The following is a 26,343-nucleotide window of genomic DNA, read 5'->3' on the forward strand; positions in this document are numbered from 1 at the left end:
TTTTGTCCGTCAATTTCACTACTTTATCAATTGAGTGAAAAAGACACGTGAATACTTGTGGTATTTTCTTTGAGAAGCATTTAGAAGTTGGAGTACTAAGTGAGGATAAGATATATGGATGAACAACCTCTTTATTACAATAGGAGTGACGTTTCGGTGTAGGTTCTAACACCGTTATCAAGCAAGTGATGTACAGACTATGCTGACGGGTGTTTGTACAGTTGAGTAGGTTTGAGATGCAGTTAGACTGGTCTGGTCGGAGATTCTGGGTATTCGGGATGCGTTTGAGGTGGCTGTGGTCGTCCTTCCACGTAGATGGCGCAGTCGGATATAGCGATTTAGGGCAGGGTTACTCGTGGTCGTCCCGACCTTGGCCGATCACGTGTTGACCCTTGCTGTTGAAACTGATCCCATTGCCTTGTAATGGTGCTGGCCACCACATTGAAAACCCTGGCTACAGCTGGTCGGGATTCCCCTGCCTGCAAGTGGCCTATGACGTTGTTGCACTTCTGTTAATCTTGGCATGTTGATGAACTGTCACTGTTTTCGATTGACGCAGATGCCATACGGACAAAAACCCTGCATTTACTACGTGCAATGCGTGCAGCTCCATGGCCCTATTGTTTATGCACTGGTTTGCATGTCACATGCTTCGACAACGGGTCCACATCAAAAATGTCAAAAAAGCAATATAAAGACGTCAAGTCGTAAATAAATGCGATAAAGTAATAAATAGAATCAACAAAGATATTTCTACAAATGGTCGGACTTACATCTAAGTGCAAGTACAAGTGGCAAGTAAATAAGGGCGTGTGTTTAATATGAGTTGCTGTTGTATGTTATAGTTTTATACATTGCTTTACCGTTTCATACCACTTGTGTATGTTAAGCATATATAGAATATTTTTCATGTGTCAAGTAAAATATCATGTTTTTTCTCATACAGCAACTGTGAAAATATCTGATATTTCACTTGTCAAATGAAATATCCTATTTGTTATATACTTTTTGTGTAGTTGTCTACAGGACATTTTATTATTTCATCACAGATGTATAACCTTGAAACGCAAATTATTCCAACCTAACACACAGGGACAATTCACCACACACACACACACACACACACACACACACACACACCATGTTTGTTGCTAAATAGTGGTTTCGTGTTTTAAAATCTTAAAAAAATATAATCAAAAGTAGCACAAATAATTAGGAGTACGAACATTTCTATATCATACATATATATAAGATTATATACAAAATCAACTTTAACAGAAATTATTCTTGAAAACTACCAAACCGCTGTCTGAAGCGAAAGAATACACGCTGGTCAAGTGACAAAAATGGCGCTTTGCGAAGCGAAAATTCTCAAATGACGAGTTAAGTGAGAAATTTCCAGCATATAACAAAGCATTTTCAGAGACTAACAAACAGCCTGAAGCGATATTAACTCCACAAATGGCCATCTGTCATTATATTGCTTGTCAATGTGGAACTAACGTAAAAGGGAAGACGACAGTTTGAGAAAGGGCTTCACACTTATGATAAAGGGAAACAATTTGAAGGGAGGTCATGACGGTCGTGTATAATATCAGGTGTTGTGTTGTGTTGTGAAATATCAATTGTTATGTTCACTGCACTGAAAATATCACTTTTCTCAACTTCGGAAAAAAACCAAATAGATTTGGTGAGTGAGTAACATGTTTTGGTGAGTGAATGAATTTTGGTTATCGAGTACGTTTTGGGTGTGAGAGTGAATATAGTTTGAGCGAGTGAGTGAGTGAATATATTTCGAGTGATTGGGTTTGGGGTGATTGAGTGAGTCAGTGAGTCAGTGTTTTGGCACATACTTTCACTACAGTATTTCAGTTATACCACAACAAAGCAACTTGACCCGGATAAATCGACTGGTGGCCGTAAATGGACGCACCTGTGCATAGCGTATGAGTGTGCTTTAGACAAGTAGTTTATTAATCATGCGGTGGTTTGCCCTCTCCTAGCTGGATCACATGTCAGGCTGTGTGTATAGGGAACTTTGGTCAGTTCAGATTGCTTGCTTACCTAATGTATATGTCAGTGTTATCTACTGGGTCGAGGTATGCCTTGCTACAGAGCAGTGCGCAGGGCGTGGGAGGGGTGGACATATTGGTGAAGAGAAGGGAGTCAAAAAGTAAGTGTATTTTCAGGTAAGAACTGTTTTGCTTTCAGTGGAGAACGGAGAACATGTGTACTTTTCATAGCAATACAATACCAGATTCGCCTTCAGTAAACAAACATCTAACACAGCAAAGCCACATACGTTCAACAGCAATACAATACCAGAGTCGCCTGTCAGTGCAACAACATGTACAACAGCAAAGTCACATACGTTCAACAGCAATACAAAACTAGAATCGCCTGTCAGTGCAACAACATGTACAACAGCAAAGCCACATACGTTCAACAGCAATACAAAACTAGAATCGCCTGTCAGTGCAACAACATGTACAACAGCAAAGCCACATACGTTCAACAGCAATACAAAACTAGAATCGCCTGTCAGTGCAACAACATGTACAACAGCAAAGTCACATACGTTCAACAGCAATACAAAACTAGAATCGCCTGTCAGTGCAACAACATGATTTTCTTATATATATCCAACTTTTGGATGCGATTGTTCGACAATTGCGTTTGTCTACGTTTCCCAGCTACATCGCTGGCGAACAACTCACTCGACACTTCAATCTAAAAAATAACCTCGTCCAAAATACGTCATCAATTGGCGAGTGCAAATTTGAATCTCCGGGAATGACGTCGTGATAGAACTGTACTAAAGTATTTTTAATGTGGTGTAGCAATAAGTACGGGATGCATGGGCGCCTCTTCGTGTGTTTTATAGCTGCTGTGATCTACTTTATTCACAGTGTTTTGAAACATATACAAAAAGAACCACACAAGGATAACTCTCAGTCTGAATGAAATCTTGTGTCGCTATGACAGGGCCATATGTGTAATCTATAGATCAGGTTTCAACCTAAAGAGATAATACGTGACACGAGTGTCACCACGGTCATGATGATCCGATGTCTTATTACTTGTTACAAGTGCACTTCAAATGCCTAGGTGGTGCAAAATGGATTCCAAAGTTCATTTAATTATTTTATGCTTTATAGGTTGTTAACATAAACCTTAATAGTCGAAATAGCGTTTGCAAATAGAATATAAACATAAATGAAAAACTGAATTTAATAAACTAGAAAATATTACGTGTATTCGAGATTTGCCCAATTTGAGGTACATGAATACTAAAAACAAGTAGTTGAAGGAACACATTCGAAAAACAGACCCTTCTACTTTCTGCCCAAGGTTTTATATTGTATTTCGTCTTCAAATTGCCGCCGAAATTACACTATCGCAGTTAAACATGAATACCCCACTCAGAAGCAGTCTACTGAGTCCGAGAAGACCAGTCCTTGCTTTAATCTCTTAATGCCGAGCACCTGACAGGGCAACAACAAGCACCCCCTTTTTTACGTCTATTGGTATGACACGGCCTGGGATCGAACCGGGGACCGCTCTCCTGGTGGATGGATGCTATGCAACTGTTGATCACGGAGGCGGTTTTATACCTTTAGGAACTTCGTCATTTTATAGTTTTATTAATGCTCACACAAGTTTGGACAAATTTATTTGTTTTATATTTGTATTTTATCGTTTGATTGGTGAAACATTTGACGTCTTAAGATTGCATCATGTGTGCGTTTATGGGGACCGACCCTATTCATAAAACCTAAAATTCTATTCTTTTGAAAATTTTCATTCTATGAACAAATATTAGTGCTAATATATACTGTCAGTTTTGGGTAGAACGTTACTTTTAAATTGAGATTAAACCGAAAAGAATCTGGCTTCAACTGGCTCTAGGGCACTTTCATGACTTTTATAGGACATTTTTCTATATTATTGGCAATCTTGAAATATGTCATCAGGACATGTTGGATGATAATCATTCAATATCCGAGAAAAGGACCGATGTTATCAATATCGATAGCTGTATGGGAACATTTTTGGTACACATGGACACAAACATACAAGAATATATTGTTGTGAGCCATAGCAGAGCCTCGCCACGGACATGGCGGATACGGAGTTACAATGGCTTACAGTTTAGCATTGCGGAGTTATGCCCCCTTTTCGTAGTACATTTGACTTGTTCGGATATAAGACTATATATATTATGATTGCTCACAGTTTACATAAAGCTGTCAAATATAACATTTTGTCGCACTGTACTTTACTGTACGATAAACTGTGGCTACAAATTTTAGAGTTTTTTCTTTAGCAATTTGGACAACATTTAGTTCTTTTTGCATGAGTTTTCTAAGTCATTCCTTTTCCACTATGGATTTGAATTACAATGTCAGAGGTTGAGACAATACCGCACGACCGCAATTCTCGCTCAGCATTTAATTTTCAAAGCTGTGGGTCTGAAAATTATTTCGGCAACCAGGATTACAGCAGTAATATAGTGAATCACAAGCTTTTGGTCAGAACTCGCGATATCCGAGCTGGATGCAACTCGCCGTCGTGTGAATGCCAAGTTGTATTTAACTTCAGCTTGTACAACTACTTGCATACAACAAGCTGCATGAATGCCGAGTTGTATACAACTTCAGCTCGTACAACTACTTGCATACAACAGGCCGCGTGAATGTTGTGTTGTATACAACTTCAGCTCGTACAACTACTTGCATACAACAAGCCGCGTGAATGCCGAGTTGTATACAACTTCAGCTTGTACAACTACTTGCATACAACAAGCCGCGTGAATGCCGAGTTGTATACAACTTCAGCTCGTACAACTACTTGCATACAACAAGCCACGTGAATGCCGAGTTGTATACAACTTCAGCTCGTACAACTACTTGCATACAACGAGCCGCGTGAATGCCGAGTTGTATACAACTTCAGCTCGTACAACTACTTGTATACAACGAGCTGTGTGAATGTTGTGTTGTATACAACTTCAGCTCGTACGACTACTTGCATACAACAAGCCACGTGAATGCCGAGTTGTATACAACTTCAGCTCGTACAACTACTTGTATACAACGAGCCACGTGAATGCCGAGTTGTATACAACTTCAGCTCGTACAACTACTTGTATACAACGAGCCACGTGAATGCCGAGTTGTATACAACTTCAGCTCGTACAACTACTTGCATACAACAAGCCATGTGAATGCCGAGTTGTATACAACTTCAGCTCGTACAAGTACTTGCATACAACGAGCTGTGTGAATGTTGTGTTGTATACAACCTCAGTTCTTTAGCCAAACATAGCATCAATTTGCCTGACAGTCTAACTGTCACTGTGTTGCACAAGCGCCGGGTCAAGTAGATCAGTTGCTCTTTATATTGCATCATCTTTGGATTGTCTTCAATCACATATTTAACTGTTTCATGTCGCACGTCAGTTTAAATTTGGGAATTTAACTGTTGATTTACGTCAGTTCAACGTTGACAAGTCATATAATGACAGATGGTCATTTATGTAGTTAATACCGTTAATACTGTTGATTTACGTCAGTTCAACGTTGACAAGTCATATAATGACAGATGGTCATTTATGTAGTTAATACCGATTCTTACCTTTTGTTATTTTGTTGAAAATGATTTGTATTAAACTGTGAATTTCTCTTCTGATTTGTCAGTCGATACTTTATATTTCGCAAAGCGCCATTTTGTTACTTGAATTGCGTGTATTCTTTCGCTTCGAACAACCGTCTCATTGATTTGACATTTATTTTTTGATGAAGTTGATTTTGTATATAATCATATCCAAATTTATACTAAAGAATTTTAGTGACATCAAATATATGGTTACATTTGTTTATATTTTTTAAGATTTAGCAAAGACGGAACTACATTTTTAGTCGTACTTACAGGGGGTGGAAAACCGTCCATGTGTGTTATGTAGGGAGAATTTACGCTTGAAGGTTTTACATTTGTAATGAAATAATTTAATCTTCCTGCAGACAACTACACCAAAAGCTACGCCACTCGTGAAAATATCTCCTTTCCCCCAGTCACTCGGTGAGAGAAACATGATATTTCACTCGACACATGAAATATCCTCTATACATTTGATGAAAGGGCTAGTGTTCCATTAATAATGGTGCAACATTAGTCAAATTACACTTGCACTATCAGGAGAATGTCGGAATCTAAGGACTAATTTGTAGGTTAGATAGGGCTATATATTTCGCTTTTACTTCTTCTTTTAAGAAGTACGATTTCATCATTTCTTATGGGTTTGTTTATGCCTAAACGTATACACTTTCATTATCTATATTTGTGATGGAAAAGTTTGCTTCCTCAAATCAGCAAGAAAATATATTGCCCTTATCCACAGCTTATTCTTACCCAAGTTACCTGAGTTACAATAAACTAGTGCTAAGTAGAGCGGAGTTATGCTCCCTTGTCTTTGTACGTGTGTAAAGTGTGTTGTCTTTTGATGCATAGTGGAAAATCCGTTTAAGTCATTTACAGCAGGCTATTTTTTATATTGAATGTATTACGTTATACATAAGCATATAAATCCATTTGATATATATTTATGGCGTTCAGATATAAGGCAATATTTGTTCGCTCACAGTTTCTGTAAAACAGCCAAATTAAAAAAACATCGTCGCACAGTATTTTTATCAGTGTACGATAAAAAGTGGCGAAATTTACTGTTTTTCAACGCAGAATAAATTCTCAGACAACATTTAGCAGTGTCATTTTTTCAAACCGATGCAATATTCTACATCTCTGCGTTATTTTATAGCCGGAGGTAGATCCAGTGCCGCGTGAGTGCAATTCTTGCACAATCTTAACTTTTCAGATCTTGGGAAAATGAGCGTCAGAAAAAAAACCTCGGCATCCAGAGGGTTAAAGGGTTTTACCAAGAGTAGAGTTTTACAGTTGAGTCAAGTTATGTAGTTCGTTTTCAATTTGTAACTTGTGAAACCTTAAAGTAACATACTTAACTTCTTGTCTTGTTTTCTCCATGAGTGCGGTCTCGTGGCCTAGTGGTTAAAGCGTTCACTCGTCACGCCGAAGACCCGGGTTTGATTCCCCACATGGATGCAATGTGTGAAGCATATTTCTGTTGTCCCCCTACGTCATATTGCTTGAATATTGTGAAAGACGGCATTAAACCATACTCACTCACTCACTTTATCCATGAACTGACGAAGTTTCCTACGCACAGCATGAACGTTTGGAGTGAATCCCGTGACACAGACACCGTCCAGTTCTTCAGTTTATTCGCCCCTCAAAATGGTGGTCTTCTGTTTCATGTTATTAGGTGTCAACAAAACTGGACGCAGCCCACGTGACTTAGACGTAAGTCTCCTCACTTCGCCCGACTGTATGTCATCAGGTATTTCCATGACATCTTCCATCGCACTTTTAACACTAGCCTCTATATCTGCATGTAGAAGTCTTGTGGTGCAAATACAATCTCTGTGATCCAAATGCATAAATATTGTTGAAGAACTCAGAGTGAAAAAACTATTGTCATCAAGTGCTCCCACATGATCTGTGCGAGAGGCTTAACGCTGCGATCACCAATATTGGTGGACTGTACGTAGTCGACGCATAACCAGACAATCTGGTGATTGGTAGTATGAGCAACGTCCAACGCTCGTATACGACTGAGCGCTAGCCTGACAACCGATCCACTCCGTCGCCTCCTCGGAATCCCTACAGGTGAATGCCTGTACCAGTGGATCTGTGAAATCAGGTGAATGATTTGTCAACTTGAATTCAAACTCATGCTTGTAAGGAAATGTTTCTTTTAAGTGTGATCAATGTCGTTAATTTCCTCAAAGACATAAGAATCCCACGACGTCTTATAAAAAATATATATAACATACAAAAACGATGGGATGATGACGCATGTGCTCCATTAATAACGCAGCTACAGAGGATAAGTTCTGTTTGCCCAATCAGGCGAATACGGGAATATCAGGATGAAAAACAGCGGACCTCAATCAATAATTGTTGTATTTGTCAGGACCTTTGTATCACTGCACGTGGTAAATGATACATCTTTAAGTGTATGACAAAGTAGACACAATTTATGGATAACAACTTGTTTATCTACTGGAGACATTTCGGTATAGATCCTTACACCGTTGTCAAGCTCGGATTAACATGAGTAGGTAAAGTAATTACAACAGAAGAATAAAACTGTAACAACATGATGGACAGAGAACACAGGAGTAGGTAAAGTAATTACAACAGAAGAATAAAACTGTAACAACAGGATGGACAGAGAACACATGAGTAGGTAAAGTAATTACAACAGAAGGATAATACTGTAACAACATGATGGACAGAGAACACAGGAGTAGGTAAAGTAATTACAACAGAAGAATAAAACTGTAACAACAGGATGGACAGAGAACACAGGAGTAGGTTAAGTAATTACAACAGAAGAATAAAACTGTAACAACAGGATGGACAGAGAACACAGGAGTAGGTAAAGTAATGACAACAGAAGAATAAATCTGTAACAACATGATGGACAGAGAACACTGGAGGTGGAAGCCAATGAGACTGGAAGCCAATTAAACAAGATAAGATTAAAAGGTATGGTGGTTATTGCTTGATGAGTTCATAGTAGGCGGATGGGATGAAATAGCCTTGATCTCAGTTGATTAACCGTTTCTGGCCGCGAATGTGGACTGCTTCTGTTAGTTTTCTTTTAGTGAAGTCATGGAGGTTGTTGGAGAGGATTTAGGCGTTTTCCCAGTTGATGTGTCTGGGGCAGATGCTGATATTGTTCGAGATGACTGATTTACTGCCTGATTTGATGGTTGAGGTTTTGTGCTCTTTGATTCTTGTGTTGATGGGGCGGGATGTTTCACCTGTATAGGATTGTCCACAGTCGCAGTCAATTGTATTAAGGAAAACTTTGGGTTTGGTTGTTTCTGCCGTTGCTCTCTGTAGGGTCTTGAGGGAGGTGGAATTAACAAAGTAGGTGTCAATATGGGCTTGCTGTTTGAAGAGGCGACTGATGATGTGGGGGGCTTTCTATGAATGTGAGTGCTGCCAATGTTAAACCCACTATGCAATTGATGTTACTGTTGATCCTATAGTGTTAATCCTCCACCTACTATATATATTCTGTACCATGTTCAACATTCACTCGTGGGGGAATGGGTCCCCCAGTCGTCTTAGGCGCCGTGATTCGCTTTGCAGAGTTGCGTCACTTGGACACGCCAGAAATCTATGATTGTGGGTTCGAGTCCCGTTTTGCCCCGATTATGTTTTAAGGGTTTGTCAGCACCATACCCGTGCCCGTGGGCTGCACCAAACTCGTAAACGTATGAGACCGGCCTCACCTCGGGCTTTCCTCCTACATAAATCTGACACGCTGTGATATAAATGGAATACTGTTGAAAGCGGCGTTAAACCCAACTCACTCAGGCATTCACTCGTGCTTGACAACGGTATAGGGATCTATACCGAAACTTCATCTTTACAGTTATTAAGAAGTTGTTATCCAGAAATTGTGTCTACTTTGTCATATTTCAACTTCTAAGTAATGCATATCAAACAATTAAAGTACACTGCATGTGATTGATGACAAATCTTAAAGTATATGGTTTCAACACGATTGTATCACTGCATGTGATTAATACTTAGTCTCACACGTGAAAATCCGTGTTAGAAAAGGTCTTCATCAACCGATGTTTGTCGTAAGCGGCGACGATTCTTGTCGTAAGAGACAATTAATGGGATCGGGTGGTCAAGTCCGCTTACTTGGTTGATGCATGTCATCGTATCCCAACTGTGTCGATCGATGCTCATGATGTCAATCACTGGTTTGTCACACGGGACACTGAGGTTAATTAACAAACAAACAAACAATAATGATTAACCTTAAGCAATATGGTTTCAACACGATTGCATCAATGCATGTGATGAATAATAAATCTCAAAGCACATGGTTTCAGGATGGACATTTGTGTCGGAATATTTGGTGAAGAGTGTAAGTGAACAAGTAGAAAAGACCCAACAGTGTACAGTTGAAGAAGAGTGTAAGTGAACAAGTAGAAAAGACCACACAGTGTACAGTTGAAGAAGAGTGTAAGTGCGACAAGAAGAAAAGACCCAACAGTGTACAGTTGAAGAAGAGTGTAAGTGAACAAGTAGAAAAGACCCAACAGTGAACAGCTGAAGAAGAGTGTAAGTGAACAAGTAGAAAAGACCACACAGTGTATAGTTGAAGAAGAGTGTAAGTGAACAAGTAGAAAAGACCACACAGTGTATAGTTGAAGAAGAGTGTAAGTGAACAAGTAGTAAAAAGACCCAACAGTGTGCAGTTGAAGAAGAGCGTAAGTGAACAAGTAGAAAACACCCAACAGTGTACAGTTCAACTGCACATGACAGCCCAGTGACAATGGCATGTAGGGCATTGCGGAGTTGTGCCGCTTTGATGCACGGTGATAGCATTAGTGAGATCCGAATATCAAATGTTGTTTTTGGTCATTAAAGGTCAAATGAATTAGCCAAAGTTGTCCAACTTATAACGTCCTATCCATAAACATGTATATACAGACAGCTGACAATGGTGAGTGAGTGAGTTTGGTTGAACGCCGCTTTTAACAAATTCCAGTTACATGACGGCGTGTCAGCTTAATGTGGGAGGAAAGAAAAGGTGATGCAGGTCTCAGACGTCTACCACTTCGGTGAAAGGTAGATTTTTCGGGAAATATATTGTACCTAATAAAGTCGATATATTTAATTTAATATCATAGATACAAATATGACAATTTAGTGTGCGATAGTCACATGTTGTCGTTGTACAAAGGCATTGAAATCTTTTCATTGTCATGTCACATAAGGCCACAAGGTTGCTCTGAACTCAGTTTCCTGTGTGATCTACCCCGGCAGGAATCATAGCTCTTCATCTCCTCGGCACTGACTGGATAAGTGCATGTAACACGCTCATCCCAGAGGTGTTCGATTTGGTTGAGCTCTGGAGATCTCGACGACCAGGGCATGACGTTGATGTTGGCATTATTAATGTAGTCTACCGTGACACGAGCTGGGTGCGGTGGAGCATTGTCCCGTTGAAACAGCTCCCCCTATTGGTCAATGAACGGAAGAAGGTGAGGTTGAAGACGTTGATTCATGTAGATATTTGCTGTCAAATTTCCCTGAACCACAACGTGGGCACGTACCTATCATAGTTTATCATAAACCCAAGACTTGCAATGAGTTTTGTTAGGCACTGTGTAGCTATTTCGCACTCAGATTTAGTTGCAGCTATGATCAGAGCCAAGCCCCCTACGATTCAGCAAACGGGTAATACTAGACGTAAGTCTTTGAAATATTTCTGGGCTTTTAGCTGCTCCGAGAGTGAGCCTAGTATCTACCATATACGTTATGCGCCTCGAACTTGAACATTAAGCCATGAGCATCATAACGGTCTGGATCGAGGGGGACACTGCGGTAAGCATTTTTAAGGTCAATCTTTGCCATATATCCGTTTCTAGGGAGCAGTTCTACAACTTTGTCTATACTAGCATAAGTTACATGATTGGTACTCACTTAGGCATTGACACTTTCTCCAGCAGGTCTGCTGCAGTCTTGGATCAAACGTATGTCGTTAGAGCCAGACTTGGGCACAGCTCTCAGGCTACTGACGATCGTAGGTTTTCGTTCCAGATAAGATAACTTCCAGAAGCATTGTCAACACATACCGCCGATTTGGAATTTTGGCAATCACGGTATTTGTACATATGGACATATAATTCAGAGCTCCAGATAAGCTGCATATCTGCGTAAAATACGCTTCAGAAATGCAGAAATACGCAGTAAAATAAAATCCAAGTGTATCAAATGCGCAACGAACATTACAGATACGCTACAAAAATAAATCTTGTGCGTATCATCACAATATTGTGAAGTAACCCTGTGTATTTTGAAATTATAAAGGGTCATTCCATCAACCTTGCCAAACTCCACGATGACAGTAACCTCATGATCATTTGCGATCACACTTTCTTGTGGAAGTATCGTGGTATTTTTGAGTCCTTTAAAGTGCTCGAACCCACACGACACCAGTTTACAGGGACTAGATGAATAGTGTTTTTAAATATTTAACTTAAATACCCACATGTGTAAAAACTAGTGGGTAACAGATATTTGAATACCCAGATAGAATTACTGATGCCCAATGATTTTAAAATGCAGTGAGCCAGTAGCATGTCCTCAATACCACCACTCATCACACATCACAGTCTGTATAATTTGTAAATAATGTGATATAAAGTAAACGTAATCAAAGTCGTGCTACTTTGGCGTGTTTCCATATTTAGTTGAAAAGTAATAATATCTTTTTGCATTTTAATTGGAATTTTGTTGTGAATGATGCAGCTGATGTTATCTAGTGCTGCTATTGTCTTTTTGGTTTTGAGCGTTATCTGTAATTCATGTATATTTATTGTTTTATTGATTGTAAGGTGTGTGTGGTCTGGTCTTTTAAAGTATTTGGGGTAATTATTTATATGGGTTTTTTTAATTTGTGGGGTGTAGGTGGTACCTTTTTATGGCTTTATGTTTGTTCCCAAGAGTTCTAGTATTGTGTTTGCCATTCTTTAGGTATTACTGAAAGTTTGCCAGTGACATGTCTTTGGTGCGAAAATAATTTGTTTAGTGTTGTTCCTGTCAAAAAATAATTTATAAGGTTCTCTCTTTGATTGATTGAGAGCCTGTTTTCTTTTGTTTTCCAGAATATATTATTTCATTGCTCCACCATAAGACTGGGTGGTGTGTGTGTGGTTAATTGTTGAAGTAGGGATACATTTAGTAGAAAGTTCATGTGTTGTATTGGTGATTTGGGAGGTTTTGGGTACTTGTTTAGGTTTGGGGTTTTGTCTTTGACGTTTTGTGGAAAGGGGTTTGGAAGAAGCTGACTTTGGATTCTTAGGATTGGTCAGATAATGGTTGAAATTCTTCGTCAGATAGAATAGTACTGTTAGAATAGAACAAGATTTGTAGTTCTGTCTTATGGTTTTGGTAGGTGTGAGTGTTTGATATGTTTATTAAGTTTAAAGGATGTGCTGTTGTTGAATGGGGCAGGTGTTGTGGATAGCTGTGTGGCCTTCGGCGTTGCAATTTACACAGAAGGGGGCCCTCGTGCATTCCTGGATGAGGTGATTTTCAAAGCAACATTTGGGACACAGTGGGTAATGTTTACAAGCTGTACAGTTATGATCAAAAGGTTGCAGTGGAGGCATTTGATTCTCTTTTTCTGAGGGGGTGGACTTTATAATTTAGAGCGCCGAAGGTTATGTTGGTGGGTAGTGAGGTGGATTTAAATGTTTTGTGGTTTGTTGTAAGTCTGTTGTTGATGTATATGATCTTTAGTTATTTCTGTTGGTTTTAGATTGTGTGTTTTTGGCGTTTCTAGGTGATTGTGCTTTGTGAGAGTTAATGAGTTGGGACGGTGTTGTAATGTAGAAGGAAGACCTTGTTTGGGGTAGAACATAATGATGTGCATAGGAGGAGGAAGGACATAATTACCAATGGTAAAGAAGTTGAACCAATACAAATACAGAAAACAAATAGGCTTGATGTAGAAAAGGCCGAGATGACTGGGTGCGTGCAGGCGAGCGTCTGTAAAAGCGGCGGTATTGGTGAGGAGAGAGGTTATAGTTTATTTTATAGTTGAGTTTGTAGATGATGATGACGTTCACAGGAGAGGAGGCGAAATGCGTTCGAGGATCATGGATATCGAATGATGAAATGACCTATAAAATGAATGAATAAATGAACCGAATGAACGAAAGAAATGGAAAGGTTTTGATTCCTAACCTGTAGCCACGTTTCAGTAACATATACAACATAATCTGTTCCTAACATCTCGTATAACTTCAAGACTGCCAACAGTTTAACGCATTATCTTTATATCAAGATATTCTGGTCTGGGGATAGGATGACCCGCATGACATAAGCAGTGATGCACACTGATATGTTTATAGTTTTATAGGCCGAGGTTGGAGGTTAATACTGTGTTTAGGTTGAAAGCAAATTGGCTGTATTGTTAGCTTCTTCGTTTCCAGACATTCCAATGTGGGCTGAGACCCTGGTGGAATTCCATATCCTGTGTTTTTATTGTGTTGTCACCGACATGTGGTACAGCTCTCATCTTCATCATTTGTTTTCTCTTGTCATCATTTGTTCACAGAAACACGGCCTAGAGGGATGGCGGATCCTGAACATAAGGATGAGGAGGGCGCACCTCGCTCACATCCCCAACAGAAGGACGATGACGAAACATACAACCCACATATCCAGGAAAAGGGCGACAATAGCTCTCTTCTCTCCCAATCCCCACAGAAGGAAGTTGAGGATACCTGTCTCCCACATCCCCAGAAGACAGAAGAAGATAAGACGTCTCACCCACGTCCCCAGCAAACGTACGTCAAGGGCACGGTCAAATATCAACCCATCGGGATAAAGAAAGGTAATATTCAGTATGGCAAGGTAAATTACTCATCGTTTGCCTTTTGAAGCATGGAAACTAAATGTGCATCACTTGTGAAATAATGTCTCATTACGTGACGATCACAATTAGTATTAAGGATCCATATGGGAGATTCTTGGGATTTTATGACCTCTTCAGCCGTAGGCTATGTCGCAGTCGGGGCCAGACGGGTTTAGATAAATAATAATAACTGGGAATAAATTGATAAATGTCAGGCCCTAAAAACTGTAAATGAGGGTGAGTAAAGTTAGAAAGGAAAATAGTAAACGGGGTTGAGTGGGATGAGGGGGCTTAGAGGCAGTTGAGAGCTATAGAGAGGCCTATTCTGTAACATAAGAATATATAGTTAATAAATATATAGTACTACAATTTAATAATTTAATATTAGTTATGCTGATCTACTTATCTAATAAATATTAGGTTTATCTATGAATAGGAAAGTGTATAAACTAGGCAACCTAGTCTTAAAAACCTTGGGCCTATACATTGGGGGGGGGGGGGGGGGGGGGGGGGGCGTGGTGTCGGTGACTGGGAGCTGGCGGCTGAGGCCTTGAACTTGGAGGAGAGGCTGGATTAAGGAGTGCGTGTGTTTAGTAGTCTGGATATGAAGGTATTTTGCGTGCGGACGTCGTAGTAGACAGTCAGCGCTTAGTTTGTCGATCCCGATCTGAATCTAGATAGTGTAGGTTTATAGTTATTTTGATATATGCTCATTTTATAAATACGAGTCGTAGGACTATAAAAAAAAGCATATATCAAAATAACGCGAATTGACCTAATCTAGCCTGTCCTCACTGACATTGTGATTACTCTTGAAATGTAATTTTACAGGTAAAATGATGATAAACTTTGTGTGTTGTCATGCATGTATGAAATGGCCTATAACCTGAGGTAGTTACCTAACACCTGTCCCGAGGTGATGACCTCACACAGTCCCGTGCATTCTCCCAGGTACAAATGTCATCGAGTTGGGGGTGTTTTCAAAATATTACTGTTATTGTACTTAATTGACATTCGTTGATTGGGTAGCAATTTAGGATATGTACTGCATTATATTTACTTTGAAACATGACGGACCAGTTAAAAGCTATGAAACGGGATGAGTATTGGAAGGTTGCAGATTTGAAATCCAGAAGTAATTGTTGTTCTACAGATGGTTTCTTGAGGTAGCATTTATCTCCGCTGATGACGTATATGAATCTGTACTTTTGAATGTTGTGTTATGTCTTGCCACGAACCCTTTACACTTAGCCAAGATGGGCACAACAGGGTTGAGCTCACAATGTCTGACTGGCGTACGTAAGACAACGGAACCGCGATGTGCCGCCAGCACATATGTCTTGTACTTTACTGGTTTCTTATTCAGCCGAATTTTCTCCATGAGTTGAACTTTCGTTTCATATGGTCTGAAGTCGACAATGTCATACATTCCTGTATGGTCGCCTTCAGACTACTCATGGTTTGGGCGACAGTATCTGATTCCCGGACGTTATATTAACTGGCGTTATCTATGAAAATGACACTGGCGTTGTTTAAAATTAAAATAGCTGAAGTTCCAACTAGTCTATGAACACATCACCTCCTATAATTTCCTTATGAAAATCACAAGTTTTCTTTTTCGCCTCGAAAACTGGCACACATCCATCAATAAGCCCCATATCATGGGTTGCAGCGTGCAAAACAATGACACGATTACCTTTACCTGATGGTACCATGGGTCCTTTATGTCCATCTGCCTATAACCACATGTAGTCATTTGAATGATTTATCAAGGTAAAGTATCTGGACGCCCTGACTGTGATAGTTATGAATGGTTGGGAGATGATGGTCATCGCCACACGCAGTGTATCGAAATCCCATCTCTTGGAGAGCAAAAGTAAGTGCAGTCCGGGAAACATTAATTGTATCTTTAATACCGCCCAAATTCTACTACAAGTCAGAGTTACCTTAGGCTCATAACGCTTGTACACTATACGCCTAATCACCCGGTATCAAATCTGTCTAATATCCTTTTACGTCCCAGTTTTGTTTTGAGACCACCCCTATACCTGTTTTATTTTCTTATCATACCGTAGACTTGATGGTATGAATTGAAAACACCATAGCTTTGGAAGTTCGGCAATTCACCCTATCTAAATTAATAAATGATTTCCCTTTATCTCTCTAAAGTGTAAAGAACTTGTATGCATTTCCCAGTACAGACTTCATGTCGTGTGTCATGGTTATGGCTATGCAAGTGTAATGTATAATGCAGCATGGGAAGCTGTGTTGACAAAACAAACTCAGCGTCATTTTATCATTTTAGAAGATGCACATCTAGAATTTTCTCAAAATGATTTGTGTGTGTGGATTAGATGTTTTATGAAGGCTACATTATTATCACGGAGCCACGTGCGCATATTTTTATAGTCCGTTTCAGACTGCCATCATTTGACTTAATAAATGTGAACTTCCTGTTTTCGTTCGAATTTGTCTCCCCTCAAACTTGTCGATAGGACTCCTTGTGACTGAAATACTTCAAACCACAGGTAGGGCCATCGGAAGTTACTCGATATTTCAATAACAACAGTCTGTGAAAATATATATCCTTTTTTAACAGGCAAAAAGCAGTTGTCTAGCATTTCCGACAGTACTTTAGTGCTTGTAGCTGGCAATTTGTTGGGACTGGTCTAAAGTCTGTTTTAAATGTTTGTATAGTTATATTAGTTGTTGTTTGTAGTGGGGGCAGAGGTTGAATATATGGTTTAGGTTTTCTGGTTTATAGCAATGTGTGCAGTTTGGATGTGGTCGTCTGTTTTGATTATGTAGTTTTTCATTTTGGTTGAATAGGCCGCTATGTATTCTGTTTATTATTTTATCTGAAAGTATAGACTACGACTGTTTTATTGAAGAGGGACTTTATCCATGTGGATTTACAGTTTTAAATACTAATTTGGAAATTTTGACTTTTTATGTTTTTTCTAATAAATGATTTATCCTAGGCTCTACTGGTACTAAAGTTAATTGTGGGTGAGGGGTGTGTGGTTGCTACTGTTGCTGCTATGTCTGCTTGTTCATTTCCCTGTATGCCGGTGTGGGCAAATACCCATAGTATTGTTACTGCTTTGTTGTTTGATGTAAGATTGGAATATATATCTATGATGTTCCTAATAATGTCTGGACGAGATTTTAAGTGTTTTGAATTCGTGTTATCCAGCCTAATGAGTCCGAAATGAATATTTTTTTTCTATATTTAGATAGTTTGATTTGATTATAGGCACATTGTATGGCAAGAAATTCAGCTGTGGTTTGTGGTGATTGGTTCTGGTTGAGTTACCTGGATGCCTAGCCCTGTTATATTGTTGTTTGTTTGTAAAGCATTTGTGTAGATATGGGTGTGTTGTTGCCAGTTTTGTTGTACGTATTTTGTTGACATTGGTGATTTTTCTGTGTCGGCGAGCTCGAGACGGTTTAGGAATGTTGTGTGTAGTGTTGTGGTTGTGTCTGGTGGGGGTTTGTCATTCATGTATGTGTTAGTCAGTGGAGTATGTTTGATGTTTTCTAGTTTGTAGATCACAAATACTGTATTAAAGCAAGAGTGGAGAGTTTATGTGTTACATTGGACAATGCAAAACAAGAATTGTAATGGCCCAGGGCGTTTTGACGACCTTTCACTAAAGTGTCAAAATCAAGAACCCACGTTCATGAAGGAATTGCATTGTCCAGGTGCAGTGTATACGCTGTGTTGGGGCGTTAGGTAATGGACCCATTCTTTTTCTGACAGTCATATTACAAAGCTGATCTTATTTCTGAGGACCGATTATAACATTTATATTTCATGTGTGATCCCCTCCTTTGTTTTGAGGGTATACAACTAGGGGCAAATGGTCACGCTAGTTTGAATATCCTGCCAATATTCATTAAAACCTAGAGAGGTGCGCGTGGTTTATATAATAGCTGACAAAATGTCTCTCTTGAGTATGTATTTAGTTACACATTTTTCTTACGAAGTGGAAATAAATCGGCGCCTCTTACTCTTTCTTCATTTTAATGCATTTTTCACTTAATAAACAGTTTTTTTAACTTTATTTGTTTGTTTGTTGTTTAAAGCCGCACTCAGCTATCTGAAGGCGGTCTGAAAATATTCCCGTCTGGACCAGACAATCCAGTAATTGACATCATGAGCATTGTTCTTCAAGATTCAAGATTCAAGATTCAAGATTCTTTATTCAGTATTTTGGGCCATGTGGCCTAGAGTACAATTACAATTACAATAATTGCTGCGTCACGTGCTGTCAGAAAAATAAATACAAGTAGTCTTATTTCACATTAAATACATGATTTAAGTATAAGGCCAAAGCCTTTACAATGTTGATATTTTTGGAGTTGAGTAGATTACATAAACTGTGATTATCATGATGGACATTGGATAACCAAGGCAAATAGTGGTTTCTGACAGAAGAATATTTTGAACATATAAACAAAACATGAAATTCATCCTCTAATTGCCTCCCTGTACAGTGGGTACATAGATATAAACTCAAGTCTTCATTTGTATGTTTTGACTTTCGTAGCATGTTAATCTTAAAACCGTGTAGCGATATTCTGAATTTACAATATGCTCTCCTGAGTGATTTATTCGTGAGATTACTCATGTAAAATTCTGGCTGTAAAAGTGATTTCAAATTTGCATAATGTGACAGATATTTTGATGAAGAAATAGAGTCATGCCACTCTTGAGAATACATATCACTCAGCCTTTGTTTTATTTTTAGCAAAAAGAGATTTTCATCGCCAATATGTTGAGAGATCCATACAAATGAAAAGCCTGAAGAAAACAAAATATATCTTACATCAGACACCAAGGTGTGTTTATCATTATCATCTAACTGTTTAAGTAGATTGTAACATTGTTTTGGATATCGACATTGATTCATACGTAGCAATCTCAACCAGTATTTAAGTACCCTTATTTTGCTAAACACGAACATATTTAATCGTCCAGTTTCAACAAGAATAGCTTTATTAGAGGCATATTTTCCGATACAAAGATAATTTTTAAAATAGGACGTATGTACTTTTTCTATACATTCATAATATTTTGCCCCCAGATTTCAGCCCCATAAAGTAATATAGGAGCAATCTTACAATCAAACATTGTACAAGCTGTTTCGAATGTTATATAGCTATTTCTTTTGAAAACATGATAAATGGCTCTAGTGGCTTTAGAAGCCTGTGATTCTAGGCTTTTACAGGCCATTGACCAGATTAGCCTTGAGGAGAAAAATACTCCAAGAAACTTGTAGTAAGTGACAAGTTTTACATTTATAGAACCATAGAACCATTTTTCATTTTTTCGTATAATGCCACCGTTTCGGAAAACAATTGTTTTTGTTTTATCAAGATTCACACTTAGGCCCCAGGTAATGCAAAATTTTCTTAAGATATCTAATTGTTTTTGTAGACCAATAACTGTATATGAGAACATAGTCATATCGTCGGCAAAAAGTAGTAGCATAATATCTTCAATACTTTCTGAAACAAACACACCATGACAGCACGTTTTATAAATGTCAGTTACAAGCTCATTAATAAAGAAGATAAACAGAAGCGGGCTTAAGATACAGCCTTGTCTTACACCGGAGCTAGTTGTAAACAAATCTGTTCTGCCTTTGTCTGTTTTTACACAAGCCTTAACAGCAGAATACATACTAGCTAAGGCATTATACAACTTGCCATGGCAACCTTTTTGAAAGAGCATATATAATATTTTTTTCCTTTCCACAAAGTCAAAGGCTTTCTTGAAATCAATGAAAGCACAATAAAATCGCCCCCCTCGCTTTGATAAATATTTAGTACAAAGAGCCTGGAGTGTGAAAATGTTGTCTGTTACTGAATAGTTGGATCTGAATCCAGCTTGTGCTTCATGTATTAAATCGTTTATATCCATCCATGATCGTAGTCTTTTTTCAAGTATTGACGTGAATAATTTCCCAGTTGCATTTAGCAGGGATATTCCTCCATAATTGTTGGGGTCAGAGGTAACACCAGATTTATGTATAGGTATTATAAGTCCAATGTTCCATGCTTCAGGGAATATACCGGTATCTAATATTTTATTAAATAAAGGTCTCAAGTATTTAATAAGAATTGTTTCTGAAAGTTTAAAAAATTCTGGAGGGATTCCATCTTCACCAGGAGATTTCCCGAGTTTTAATCTTTTTAACGCTTCAGCATTGTTCTACGCAATAGTGAGTCGATGATTTGCATCAACCAAGTCAGCGGGCCTGACCACTCGATGCCGTTAGTCGCATCTTACGGCATGCATTGGTTCCTGAGGACAATTCTAGCCCCGATCTTGACGGGTTACTTAATTAATACTTGTTATAGGTGAAGCCATGTAGGTTGATAAACCACACATACGGTATCAACTGACAACTGTACTACCATGAAGTCTCTTGTACCACCCCCAGGCGGTTTTTCATTCAAAAAGTGTGCAAATATATCTGTATAGCAGCACATTTATGAAATTCCGCCTCGTTACCTGGAAGGTGATTTGTGATTTGCCAGTACTGACCACGCCTCTCCCGCCATGTACACCAAAAACAATGTAACACAAAAAGAACATTGTTTCAGGTCAACATATCAGACTATATCAAAACATAACCACCACAATGAAGTACAACGTTGATGTAACACTTCGCCTCTATAACAAATCGTCATAACCATTTATTTGTATCCTCAGATTGAATTTTCTTACCCACTCACTCACCATAACGTTAATGTATACTTAGTCCTCGTTGTTATGTGGCTTATATATTATTGATTCTGCCTCAGATTGAACTCTCTCACTCACTCACTCAATCACCATAACGTCAATGTATACTTAGTCCTCTTCTTTTGTCGCTTATATATCACTGATACGGTCTCAGATTGAACTCTATCACTCACTCACTCACCATAACGTCAATGTATACTTAGTCCTCTTCTTTTGTCGCTTATATATCACTGATACGGTCTCAGATTGAACTCTATCACTCACTCACTCACCATAACGTCAATGTATACTTAGTCCCCGTCTTTTGTGGCTTATAAATTACTGTTTCGGTCTCAGATTGAACTCTATCACTCACTCACTCACCATAACGTCAATATATACATTTTAACCCCGTCTTTTGTGGCTTATATATTACTGATACGGCCTCAGATTGAACTCTCTCACTCACTCACTCACCATAACGTCAATATTTACTTTGTCCTCGTCGTTATGTGGCTTACATGTTAGTGATACGGCCTCAGATTGCACTCACTCACCCACTCACTCACTCACTCACTCACTCACTCACTCACCAAACGATGTAAACTTATGCCCTGAGTAAACGCCGCTTCAAACGTAAAATAATTATTTTTATTACATAGGCCTAATGCTCACTTGTCAACAGGACGACTATCTTTTTAGTTAGAAAATAGAAACCTCTCGATTAAAATTATGGCAGTGTTTTCATAGACATGCCAGAGGTGTCGCCTTAAGACGAGAATAGATCTAATTGGAACAATTTCAGTATAAATAATGCAGTATTAAGTTAGAGTCTCTGAATGAACATTATCTTCTGAAGAACCTTCATCAAACATAAGAAACAGGATTCATGACGTGCTTCATGTCATGATGTATAAAGACACACGGGGTAGATAAGCAACAATATCGGTGTATGTTTTACGAGGGATTTATCCAGGATTCTAAACTGAGACAAATTGGGACCAAAGCGGGTTTTTTTCAAATGTGGGATTATTAAGTTCTTAGTTCTTAAATTCTTTTTTTTTTGTAACGTTGTGTTTAACAATTGTAGGATCAGTGTAATTATATAAAACAAAACATTAAACTCTTCCTGTGTGCTGTCCTGGTATCAGTGAAATACAGCTTACCCCCACAAAGCCATACGGTTAGACGAATTAGTGATATATATATTAATATAGATTGGGACTGTTTTTATTCCGATTTGTGAATGTTTACTGACATTTGCTGCCGAATATCGGCTTCTGAGCAGGTCCATATTTGTTAATCCGTGTGTTACTGTATATTATGTCATTTATGTTATGTCATTTATAGCCCTGGTGTAAAAAAGGCCTTCGGCAACCCATGCTTGCCGTAAAAGGCGACTATGCTTGTGAGAGGCGACTAACGGGATCGGGTGATCAGGCTCGTCTACTTGGTTGATGTCTTCGTATCCCGATTGCATGGAACGATGTGCATGATGTCAATCACTGGATTGTCTGGTACATCCTCGTTTATTTACTGACCTGTAACACACCTGAAATATTGCTGAGTGTGGCGTTAAACAATAAACAAACAAATCATTTGTCGCAATTTACCAATCACTGAACTAGGCCTACCTGACATAAATACCTTTAATACAAACATATTCATGAGTGAACATTTTAAGGGGCAAAATATTTATGGAATGGCAATAAGTTATCTGAGGCCAGTATTTATAATGCTTTTCCTATGCTGTATATAGTTTTCTGACCACCATATTCTGTTTCAACAGGCTTCAAACTTGTGGAATGGCAATAACTTGTCTGTGGCCAATATTTATAATGCTTATGTGCTATATATAGTTTTTTAAACAGCATATTCTGTGTTTCAGCCTCGAGTGACCCAAACCGGCGCAGGTGGAATATATGGCTCTCCACTGCTTCACACGGTAGGTTGGAGAACCCAGCAGGCAGAAAGCTCACTCCTAACCTTCATACATACAGTGTATTCAATGAACAAGCTTATGTAAAGCAATGTGAAGATAAATATCATATTATCTTAAAACAGCAATTGTACTAACAGTGTCTATCTATTATCTTATGAAGCAAACAAACGTTAACACTCCCCAGCCGTACACAGAATATTGTTACAACTACTGGATGTAGAAGAAAGCATAAATGTCACTGGAATAGATTATTGTTAGTTCTTTATATAAACCACTCCCCTCATCGTTATATTTTTGTCATCCATACAGGAAGTGAGTCACGTATCAGTGAGTGAGTGAGTATGGTTTTACGCCGCTTTAAGCAATATTCCAGCAATATTCCAGCAATATCACGGCGGGGGACACCAGAAATGGGCTTCACACATTGTACCCATGTCAAGAATCGAACCTGGATCTTCGGCGTGACGAGCGAACGCTTTAACCACTAGGCTACCCGACTCCCCCTGTCACGTATCAACACTTCGAGGTGTTAACACATTAGATGTATGACAAAGATGTCGAGATGAGTACAGAGTTTACTTTGTGTTACAGCGACTCCATCACGAGCAGACATAGACCTCTTCTACGCCAGCTGGGTCGGGGACCTGATGAAGGTGAAGCGGCTCCTGACTACACCGGGAGTCGTCATCAACTGTAGAGTGGGATGGGGGAGCAGGACATCGGTGATGTGGGCAGCACGGGGGGGACACACAGAGGTGGTGGAGCTCCTGGTGAAGGAAGGAGCTAATGTGTCACTGGTGGACAAGTACGGTAACAACATCCTTCACCTCGCCTTTCGGGGAGGAAACATGGAGACGGTGGAGTTGGTGCTGTCACTGAACGTGGTGGACATCGACGCCAGGAACAAGCTGGGGGAGACAGTGGCTGACCTGGCGAGACTCGGGGGACGTCAACGACTGGCGGATCTCCTGGTGTCCCGTGGCGTTCAGTGACGTCAGTGTTGTGTTTGTGTAGACGGTGGAGGGGGACATGATGTTACAGACATTGACGTGGTGTACCGTGCACGTCGTCGTGTTTTATATTCCCGGATTTGGTGAGAATGTTTGTTGTGTTTGAGGAGAAATAAAACTTGTTAAAAATATTTTGAGACATTTTGTCATTTGTTGTGTTTGGAACATGGCATGATCAGGTAAGAAAATTGTTAACTGAGTGTAAATATGGTAAATAAAGATGGTGTGTGATTATGATGTACACACTGCATCTCGTAATCTAATTAATCTGTGTTACTTGTGTGTCAGGAGTTCATAATTAATCGTGAAAGAGACAACAAACTGTTTGTTTACATCTCGCTGCACTCTGTGACCTCAGACTGAGCCGAGGTTCGCCAAGCTGACGTGGCGCCAAATGTACAATGACAGTGACATCACACTGTCCATGACGTCACGGCATTGCGGCCAAGGCCTTGCACCAAAGTGACCGGCTGTTTTCTCTGCCAAAACAGGGCGGCACAATGCAGGCTTCATTACATATTCATACAACACATGCACTATGGGGTAGATATAGTTTAACAAAGGCAGTTATATATACATCTTTTTCTATGGAGTTTTTTTAACGTGTGCAAATTATTGCTGCTTGAATTTAAAAGATAAAAGCAGCAAAACCTTTTTCATATTCAAAAGAAATCGCAGCCAAAAACAGTTGATTTTACAATTCCGACTTGATCTGTATGATGCACTGTGTGGTAGATATAGTTTAACAAAGGCATCTTTTTTCTCAAGAAGTTCTTTTAATACGTACAAGCTGAATTAAAAACTTAAAAGCAGAGTCGATAGCATGAGCATGTGTTTATCCCTCACCGTGCCTTGCCGTCAGTCGCGGTTTCAAAAACGTAACAGTTTATAAAAAGTGTTACATCGTTCTTATTTATTTCTTCATACAGTGTAACCAAATTACATTACATTCAACTAACGTTGTCTGTCTTCACCGATCAGTTATCGCAATTTTTTCCATGGTATGTCTGAATTATTCCTAGTACAAATTTTACTGTACTAATAAATTTATTTTTTGTGAAACTATGAGCATATGCGCTTATTTCTGTCATTGGAATAAGATTCACTTGATTTCTGTTCTAACGCTACGATAGGGAACCAATACACTGGCAACAGCACTTTCCCGTCGATTAATTTCAACAGTTATCGTGATCGTCTTAACAGCACGAGCACCGCTTCAGTTATACAAATTACATTTTTTAGTATCTCGGGCATTGAACTCAATTTTTTTATTCATCGAAATGAATACGAAATGCTAATAGTAATTTGCCGTCTGCAAACTGACAAAACACGACATTCCCCAAATTCGATCTAGATAGGCGATATTGTCTTGGTTATGCGATAACCTGCACGGTATAACGGGGTGTTTGCTTTCATTGGTCCTCTGCGATAACTAGTCGATAGCCAGTATCTATATTCAGCAAATCCCAAAGGTATATGCACTGCCTAGCCATCGATGGAAGTGGTGGTATTCTAAGTTTGCTGCATTTGTTACATTTACTGTAATATTGAAGCACTCGTATGTGGGAAGTAACTTCGAGAAAGTGCCTTTGTTTGAAATCTAGATCTCACCTAATTCACATCATTGTAAAGAACGTATCCTAACGGTGATAGACATATGACATTCATGTCTAAGTATGCATTCATTGATGATTGACCATGAGTTTAATTTAGGGATAAAAAAATCCGGCTGAAATTGTCAGTGTTTTTTTTACGTCAAAACAAAATTGATGAAAGTGGTCGTCATTAGTTCATGTGCAGACTGTTTCAAAGATCATGTTACGAAAGATGAAAGATGGTTTCGTCAATATAGATGTCAGTGTCATGCTGTTTCATGATAAAAACAACTTCGGGGTGATTGACATCGAACATTTTATGAAAGATGGTTAAATAGCCCAAACAATCCTAAAATTGACATCGCTCAATGTCGGACATCATTAACATTTCTTGATAACTAACACTTATACTAACGTACGTACTATCACCCAAGAGTAAGTTTACGTAGATTTAATCAAAATCGCTGAAACGTTTTCATTGGCAGCAAATATATTCAACAAACCTATTTTCGATTCGTTGT

At 39.0% G+C, this 26,343-nt stretch overlaps 2 protein-coding genes across 2 annotated transcripts in view; both read left to right on the plus strand.

Annotated features, from left to right (window-relative positions):
• Positions 1–26,343, plus strand: part of LOC124119968 — a 185,632-nt gene that overhangs the window by 106,811 nt on the left and 52,478 nt on the right. The gene's annotated exons all lie outside the window — the stretch shown is intronic.
• On the plus strand, positions 2,048–24,358 carry LOC125377726 (ankyrin repeat domain-containing protein 2-like). Its single transcript, XM_048391783.1, has 4 exons — positions 2,048–2,173; positions 14,240–14,518; positions 23,164–23,220; positions 23,809–24,358. Exons 1-4 carry the CDS (start codon positions 2,068–2,070, stop codon positions 24,207–24,209), a joined length of 843 nt encoding a protein of 280 aa, XP_048247740.1. The 5' UTR covers positions 2,048–2,067; the 3' UTR covers positions 24,210–24,358.

Source organism: Haliotis rufescens, unplaced genomic scaffold (assembly GCF_023055435.1).
Source record: "Haliotis rufescens isolate VD_foot unplaced genomic scaffold, xgHalRufe1.0.p SCAF_98, whole genome shotgun sequence".
Lineage (NCBI taxonomy): Eukaryota > Metazoa > Mollusca > Gastropoda > Lepetellida > Haliotidae > Haliotis > Haliotis rufescens.